Below are 9,213 nucleotides of genomic sequence, written 5' to 3' on the forward strand. Positions count from 1 at the left end.
TGGGAGGAACTTACGCCGCAAGTAGGTTGGGACAGCTCCAAGAGGGAGGGTAGGTTTAGGGTTGGGTTTGGTGTAGGGCATATTAACAAGGCCCAATCTCATATAGTTTGAGATGTTCACAAACAAGGTCACGAATTTTGAGAGCTGTCAATTTGGACTCCCCCGCAATTCTGTGAAAAAAAGAAAAGAAAAAGCGAGTATTGTGAGTGTAGAAAATATAAGCTAACTACTCCACCTTATTTAAGGCAGGAGGAGCCCTTCACAAATCGCAATACTTGATTCTTGGCAACAATGTAGTTTGTAAAAAAACAATTTTATTGTCCAACACAGACCATCAAATGTTAAAACGTATCAATAATAAAATCCACAAAAGTAGGAAATAGCTCTCCTCAAGACTGCAAGAGAGTCGGGCCTGCTCTTATGAACCTCCTACCACCTGTAAGAGACAAAAAAAAGAAAACCCACAGCATACAGTGCAAATAAATAACTATTTCAGTGCCAACCTTCTAGTACACACCACACAGCAGTGCCACTCCACCCAAATCACCTACACCGAAGGAGGTTTAGTGCCGATGCAGGCCCGGCCCTGTACAAAGTCACGGAGCACTGTAACACAAGAGGATAGAACCACCACAGAAACAAAAAGCAAATAACACGCACAATATTTAATATAATCACATTAATCATCAATATCAAATAGAAACAACAATATAAAGCTTAAATAGACAAGAAACAGTGGCTGGTCTGCCCCTTTAACAAAGAAAACATGCATGTTAATACACATCAAGACAGCCCGCAATATAAAACAAAACCTACTTTATCGAAAGTACAACTGCAGCACAGTTACCCAATCTCAGCTCTCAATCCCCAAACATGATAGACAAAAGGTACTATAAAACAAGAGCACAGATATTAACCACATCAAATAAGTTCTCATGTATTGCATCAAACTAATAAGCAATCGGCCTCAATAAAGTGTATGCTGCATTTACCATTATTCAGCATTCCAACACGGCCGTCAGCCCATTGAAGGTACCGCAGCAATAAATATTTGTCTGCCCGCTTCCCAGACAGAGAATAAAAACCTCTTAAATAATCAGCCTAAAAGAAGAAAAGATCACCTAAAAATGGAATTGCACTGTCAAGGTGCAGTTACTCAACGCAAACAAAACCACACAGCTAATAACATAACTATGTGAAAGGGTATGAGGCTGCACGTCAAGCACAACATCAAAAACACAGCAAAACTGCAGAAAACACCACCTGTTGTTGCAAAAACCATTTACGCGTTCTTGATCATATGACAAGCCACCTGCACCTGAAACTGATTGCTGGCCAGTCTCCTCCCACAATTGCGAGAAATAAACACTGAATTAGGAGACTTTTTGGTTAACGTCTGGCAGAGAAAAAAAAATGCTAGAAAAAGTCTCAACTGTGAGAAGAACTGCAGTTACGTGAGGCTATAGGCCTACTAGATAGATCACGAGGCAGAGAGTTTTATCAGAATCAGAAAGCGCTTTATTGCCAAGTGTGTTTACACACACACACGAGGAATTTGTCTTAGTGTTAGGAGCTTCCAGTACAGAAGTACAAACATAGTGCAGAAAACATATAATTAAGGTAATAAAAACACTAATAATGAAGAGAATAGACAATAAATTATAAATAACAACAGTAATAAAAGTACAAATATACAGAAAAGAAAAATATTTGAATATTTGAACTGAATATGTCGTATGTACAGATGAGGGTTTGATGAGTTACTTACAGATGTACAGTACTGGGGTGTGTTATGTGTTGTTCAGGTGGGATATGGCCTGGGGGAAAAAAACTGTTCTTGTGTCTGGCTGTTCTGGTGCTCAGTGATCTGTGGCGCCGGCCAGAGGGCAACAGTTCAAAGAGAGAGTGAGCTGGGTGTGAGGGGTCCAGAGTGACTTTCTAAGCCCTTTTACTCACTCTGGAGATATAGAGATTTTGGAGGTTGGGTAGAGGGGCACCGATAATCCTCTCAGCAGTCCTGACTGTCCGTTGTAGTCTTATCGGCAATTTGTAACAAAAGGTGCACGCTTTGGGGATCGGCCAAGCAAAAATTACTGTATATCACCCACGTTTGTTTGAGTTTTGCTTTCATATCAAATATAGTTTCATAATTCATACAATAAAGAACCATCCAGTATAATAGTGATTCCATTAGATACTTTAATACAATAAAACTCATACCAGCATACAGAAGTAAATGTAACAGAAATTAAAAAGCTGTAAACCTTGTAAATAATTGTGCGTCCATAAACGCAAAAATTCCACAGTCAGTTTCATCACTTCATACGTTTTTTGGTTTTTTTTCCCCTTTAGGGATAAATAAAATTCACAGACAGTCACCAGAAATAAAACAGTTCCTTTGGCTTTAAGAAAGGCCACTCAGTCGTTCACTGACTTCCCAAAGCTTTTTGGCCACCGCGTCATCTTTGGCTTTGGTACTGACTTCCTCCAAAGCGCAGCAGGAGAAATAACGTCCACTGAAATGCTCGATTCCTTCCTGAACAGCACAGTGCAGAGTTGTTTGGGCTCCGGTTTTTGGGTCCAGGAACAGCAGTCTAGCCACTGGCTCGATGAAAACTTTCTGCCAGAGACTCACATGGCGGGAGAGCTCAGTCTTTACAACACCTGCAAAAGGGTGATACAATATGTATTTGTTTAACCTAACTGAACAACTGATTGATGGTTAAACATCTTCTATAGAGAGAATATTTAAGATACAAGTTTATCAGGTTTTTCAAAAAACAGGAAATGGCTTTGAGCATTCCAGATGATAGGCTAGATTAGCATCAGTGATCTGGAATTCACACAAACAAAAAATATGGTTCTCATTCACTCTTATTTTTTTTTACTCATGGCATTATTCTTCATTTTAAATGGTTTCATTCCCACTGTGAATGTGATTTTGCAACCTAATGTATCCAGTTGGTCGTAAACAAACAAATAAGTGCGTATTCATGAATAGTAAACAAGAAGTTGTGAATGGCACTCAAGTGGCAACTGATGCTGGTAGGTCATGTGACTAGACAGTATGAACTTTCGGATGGGGCTTCTGTCAATGTATGGTCAAAAAAGCGTGGCCATATTTACCACTTTGTGGATGAAATCCAATTATTTCAAAAGGAGTCCGCACGATCTGAAACTTTGTGTGACAGCAAAACTTTTTCTCCATGCAGATTTCCCAATGGCTTTATTTTTTTTTTTACAGATTTACCACGCTGACTAACAGAAAACTGCTTGGTTTGAAAGTGAATTCTATGTGACTACTGACTACATACCCCTTTTTTTTTTGGACAGTTTAATTTTGTGACCCCACCTTAAGAACACTGAAAAAAATTGGTGTAGAAACAATTTTCACTGAGAAATTTGTTGTCATATTCTTATAATTCAAATAACTACAAAAGAAATGGCAAGTGACAAATTAAATTAGAAGTAGAAAGACTGTATAGACTTTGTATTTTCTTGTAAAAGGAACCTCGATAATCTAAAAGTTTCGTCAACTTCATTTTTTAGTGAATGTGAACTTGAGTATGATCGGTTCCCCTAAAAATGAAATCGACCATCATTTCCTCAACCTTGTGACATTCCAAACCTCTATGACTCTTCATTTGTGGAACGCAAAAAGAGGAATTTGAGTAATGCACAACGAATGGAAAAACAGTCATACAGGTTTTGAATAACATGAGGGTGGGTGAATAATGACAGATCTTCAACTTTATAAACCATTCCTTCAAGTATGATTTACCTGGATGAACACTGTAGCAGGTGACGTTTGTGCCTTTCAGTCTCTTAGCCAGCTCGTGAGTGAACAGGGCGTTACAGAGTTTGCTGTTGCAGTAGGCCTGGAAGAACTGCCAGCTGTATCTCCCTGAGCCCAGGTCTTTGGTGGCGCCAAGAGAATCGAAATCAATCTTGCCCCAGCGATGGGCCATGGAGGATAGTGTGATAACACGAGCAGCAGGACTCTCCTTCAGACGATCCAGCAGAAGACATGTGAGCAGAAAATGGCCAAGATGGTTGACACCAAACTCTATGCCAAAACCATCCTCGGTTCGACCATCCGCCACAAGACCTAAACATAAAACCTTTGAATACAGTTCCACGCGTTCCCCATAATATTCAGATAATGCTCAATCAAGATAGCCAGACGTTGCTTACAATCTGATTTGAAACAGTATTGATGGTTTGGCTTACCTGCATTATTGATGAGCAGGTCCAGTCTTGACTCAGATTTGAGGAAGTTCTCAGCAAAAGCTCGCACAGATTTGAAGCTTCCAAGATCAAGCTGCATGAACAGGATGTCATTGCTTCCTGTGGCCTGAACAACAAATATGGCTTCAGTAAATACTCAAAACTCAGTGGTTGAATCAGTGATGGTCCTCACCTTCTTGATGTCATTTATAGCTGCCACAGCTTTCTTCTGGTTTCTGCAGGCCAGAATTACTCTTACTCCACGACCTGCCAGATCTAGAGCTGTGGCCTTCCCGATACCAGTATTCCCGCCTGAAACATCAAACCAAACATCTCTCAAGACCAAAACTAAAACACCTGCAGGCTTTTCTCAGTCATATATTGAAGAGAATGCATGACACGCTCGTTTTAACGCGACACTTTTCCAGAAGTGATTTGCAGTTACCTCTATAAGAATGTTTATCAAAAAACCTCACCTGTAATAATGGCCGTTTTCCCGGTCATATCAGCGGTTCCTTTACATTTTGATTTCTTAAACAACGTCTCCACCAAGACGACATAAAGAGCTGCGACGAGCACACCGGCGATGATAAGATGGATCATGTTTGTGATCTACTGCAGGAGTCTGCGGGCGGTTTTATGTACTCCGCCCGGGCTAGAGCCTGATAAACCGGTCCGTGGTTTTTCTCTCCATCACCCCACGAGTTCTCAACGAAACCGGTTTGCACATGCTCAAGAGAGTAGACCGTCCAAGGCCAAAGACTGCTCGTTTATCGTAATATCGTGGCATGTTTTATTAGCAAATGGGGTATAAAGTAGAGCTGGAAACTCTTGAAAACGGGGTACTTTTGTTTTGACACAATGGTGCTTTCACATTCATAATGATCGATCTTTGAATTTTATTTTACAAAAATATGGGTCTAAATACCGTTTGATCCCTGATTTGTATAACATTTTTGCCAACAAATATTAAATATTCATCACAAGTAAACAATTTACACACACACAATTTTTGACCAAATACAGTAAAGGCCAGTTTGTGTTAAAATTGAGAAAATTAAATCATTTACGTCTACCTACCATACTATATTTTAAAATGTGATTTATTCTGGTGATGGCAAAGCTGAATTTCAGCAGCCATTACACCAGTCATGTTTCTTAAAAATGTATGTATATATATATATATATATATAAGTTTGTAGTTATTGTTAAACCTGAAAGAAGTGATTGAATGTTGTTTGAATCATATATATATATATACATATTTATGGTTTGAATTACCTAGTAGGGATGACATCACCAACAAACTTAGTGCCAAACTATTTTGAGTTTTTCATATTATCATGGAGATCTTGAGTAACTGGGCTCCCTTGACGTATTTTTGACACCTGCAATCCACAGGTGATGATACATATTGTTCCATCACTAAATAAATTACATACTCTACCTGGGAGAGGTGACACATTCAACACAGTAAGGCCACGGTATCCCCAGGCACACCCAGTGAGTTACGTCTTTACTCTGGTATGACAAAGCAACATGATTTATGTAGTGGAAACCTGGTCCCATAAACTCCAGGAAGTGAAAACGTATCATATACACAGCAGTTTGTGTTGCATTCAAAAGATGTTTGCTAATTAGTGATGTTTGCATAAATGCAAATCTGTAAAACAATCAAAGAACGGTTTTATTAGAAGAATTAAACAGCTTTTTTGTTGTGGTATGCAAGTTATGAACTGCAACGTTTGACACGGGTTTTTTATAATATGCAGAAACACAGATTTCTCCAACACAGTTGTCCACAGGTGCCACTAAACAGACCGTGCAAGTGCAAATCCATAGAGGTGTAACGAAACTGATGAGGGCTAAACCAACAAGCCTCTCGCTGACTTCGCAAAGCTTTTTGGCTACTGCATCATCTCTGGCTTTTGCGGTAACATTCTGCACTGCACAGCTAGAGAAGTAGCGTCCACTCAAGGGTTCAATACCCTCTTCAAGTGCACAGTAAAGAGACGTCTGAGCTCCGGATTCCTCGTCCGAAAAGAAAAGCAGCAAAATCGGTATCATGAAAAGCCGCCACCATATATTTATGTGGCGGCCGACGTCTATTTTGATGGGCCCTACAAAATAAATCAGCACTGATCACATATGAGCTTTAATATTTTATCAAGTGTTTTTAGAGATTAAAAAACACAGGCTGACCTGGATGAGGACTGTAGCAGGTGACGTTTGTGCCTTTGAGTCTCTTGGCCAGTTCATGTGTAAAGAGGACATTGCAGAGTTTGCTGTGATTGTATAACATCAGTGTTGATGCAGTCGAAATCAATTTTCGAAGTTCGAACAGACTGTCACAACTCTGCTGGGGCCGCACTCTTTTAACCTTTCCAGCAGTAGGATGGTTAACAGAAAGTGACCGAGGTGATTGACGCCAAAGATCCTTCCAAAGCCATCTTCAGTCTTGCCACCAATTACAAGTCCTACAAACACAGAAAAAACAAACAATATAATGTTTTTAAATCAAAGGCAGATTTCGAACTAGTTATCTTAAAGGGGTCATGACATGAGAAATCAAATTTGCCTTAATCTTTTGGCATATGAGAGGTCTTTGTACCATTAACATCCTGCAAGTTTCATAGTTTAAAATGCCCTCTCATTATAAACAAAGCATTCATATAAGTCAAGCTCCAAAAACGGCTCGTTTGGATCTGAGGTGCAAGATGACATCACCCGGGCACAAACATTTGCTAATACTAGGTGTGTTTGACTTAATGCAGCATTGCACAGATCGATCGAAATCTGACTTGAAGCAGTGCATGCTGGTTAGAAATTTTACTGAGAAGCCTTAAAGGACCCGCCCCTTAGAACAGGTCATTTGGGGGAAATCGTGGCCTAATGGTTAGAGAGTCGGACTCGTAATCCAAAGGTTGTGGGTTCGAGTCTCGGGCCGGCAGGGATTGTAGGTGGGGGGAGTGAATGTCCAGCGCTCTCTCCACCCTCAATACCACGACTGAGGTGCCCTTGAGCAAGACACCGAACCCCCAACTGCTCCCCGGGCGCCGCAGCATAAATGGCTGCCCACTGCTCCGGGTGTGTGTTCATGGTGTGTGTGTGTGTTCACTGCTGTGTGTGTGCACGTTGGATGGGTTAAATGCAGAGCACGAATTCCGAGTATGGGTCACCATACTTGGCAGTATGTCACTTCACTTCACTTCACTTCACTTTACAGCAAGGATGCCCATACTCGGTCCTGCAGAGTTTAGCTCCAACCCCAATTAGACACACCTCAATCAAGCTCTTACTGGACATACTAGAAACGTCCCGGCAGATGTGTTGAGGCAAACTGGAGCTGAACTCCGCAGGACACCGGCCCCCCAGCACCAAAGGCCCGTTTTAAGGCCCGTTCACACCAAGCACGATAACGATAAAGATAATTTGATATTAGTGTCCACACCAGCGAACAATACCGTCTGTTTATTCTAAGCGCACGTGCGTCTGCCACTTTAAATTCTCGAGCAAATTATAGCAGGATGGATTCTGATTGGCTGTCATTGTTTTTATCATTCATCAGCTCGAAAAAAAATCGTTCTGGAAGTAATTCCAACAATATCGTTTCTTTATGCCTTTATCGTAATAGTTGTGGTGTGTTCGCTGCTATTCTTTAATATTGAGAACAATTTTTAGAACTATATCTTTATCGTGCTTGGTGTGAACAGGCCTTTAGACAGGGGGTCAGAATTGAGAGTTGAAAATAATTTTTCCACATATTTTTTTAATTTTTTATAAATTAACATTATATTAGTTCTAATTGCCTTGTGGGTAGCGCGCCAATATATAGCGCCGTTGTGCTTCAGGTGTCCCGAGTTCGAGTCCCGGCTTAAGGACCTTTCCTGATCCCATTCCTTCCCCTCTCTCCCACTTTGCTTCCGGTCTAATAACTGTGCTATCATAATAACGCAAAAAGAAAATGCCGAAAAATAAATCTGAAAAAAACAACAACTTTATTAACATTCTAAGTAAACCTCAAAGAACATATAAAAAAAATCCATGTCATCACCCCTTTAAAAATGTACTAACTGTATCATTGCAATTGCATATTTTTGATAGCTACCTGCATTGTTGATAAGAATGTTCAATCAGGATTCTTTCTTGAGAAAGTTTTCAGCGCAACACCTCACTGATTTCAGACTGGCCAGATCCAAATGCATATACAAGACTTCTTTGTTTCCTGATTCCTGTGTGCCAGTTACATCAGTTCATTGATTTCACATGCATACATAATTTGATTTAATACATTCCTACATTAATTCTGGAAATTTATATATCAGAATCACAGATTTAATAAAACGGCATGCTACTGATATGACTCAATTTTTATTCATTTATTATTATTTATAAAAGTACTATTTTTATAAGAGCAAAGGTTTTTAACAAGGAAATATTAGTTGGCTACAACAGTGAGGTAATGAATTTCTTATTTATTTACTGACTCTCAGTGTCACTTACATTTAAAAAACTCTAAGGTTAAAAGGTGTTATGGGAGAGTCAATTAGGCTGTGCAATTTAATGATGATTTTAAGTTCAGCATTCAAGAAACAGCCATCATAATGAAGCTCTGTTTAATATCAAATAAAAGACTGCAGACTTCAGACACTAGAAGATAACAGATGTACTGTCGTCGTGTAATCTGCTATATTACTTTGGGGATTTAAACCCGATATGTATTGTCCAAAGCCTGTGTTCCTTTTGAAGATTCACTCACTTTGTAACGTAAAAAAATATACATTTTTAATATAATTTCTTGCACTTGAAAAATGTTGTTTTCGACTCATAAATCATGTGTTCAACAGAAGTCTAACCGTTACGCCTCGTTTGCTTTTTCAGCTTCTCGCACCATGTTTTTAAGTTGCCATGTCATGTTAAAATATCTTTTAACTTAAAAATACGTCTCAGGACCCTTATTTCCATTTTTGTTAAGAGTTTTTAAAA

General features: G+C 39.5%; 1 protein-coding gene and 1 pseudogene across 2 annotated transcripts; both read right to left on the reverse strand.

The window, feature by feature from the left end:
* Positions 1-296: 296 nt before the first annotated feature.
* LOC306866215 (dehydrogenase/reductase SDR family member 13-like) lies at positions 297-4,884 on the reverse strand. The gene is made up of 5 exons (XM_079411309.1): positions 4,704-4,884; positions 4,421-4,539; positions 4,231-4,354; positions 3,782-4,108; positions 297-2,664 (listed from the first exon to the last, which is right to left on the reverse strand). Exons 1-5 carry the CDS (start codon positions 4,828-4,830, stop codon positions 2,405-2,407), a joined length of 957 nt encoding a protein of 318 aa, XP_079267435.1. The 5' UTR covers positions 4,831-4,884; the 3' UTR covers positions 297-2,404.
* A 976-nt stretch (positions 4,885-5,860) lies between these two features.
* Positions 5,861-9,142, reverse strand: LOC306865881 (dehydrogenase/reductase SDR family member 13-like; annotated as a pseudogene). Its single transcript has 5 exons — positions 9,119-9,142; positions 8,336-8,459; positions 6,430-6,704; positions 6,049-6,347; positions 5,861-5,890 (listed from the first exon to the last, which is right to left on the reverse strand). The product of its transcript is annotated as a dehydrogenase/reductase SDR family member 13-like (transcript).
* Between the last annotated feature and the right edge of the window lie 71 nt (positions 9,143-9,213).

Source organism: Barbus barbus, assembly GCF_936440315.1.
Source record: "Barbus barbus genome assembly, chromosome: 47".
Taxonomy (NCBI): Eukaryota; Metazoa; Chordata; class Actinopteri; order Cypriniformes; family Cyprinidae; genus Barbus; species Barbus barbus.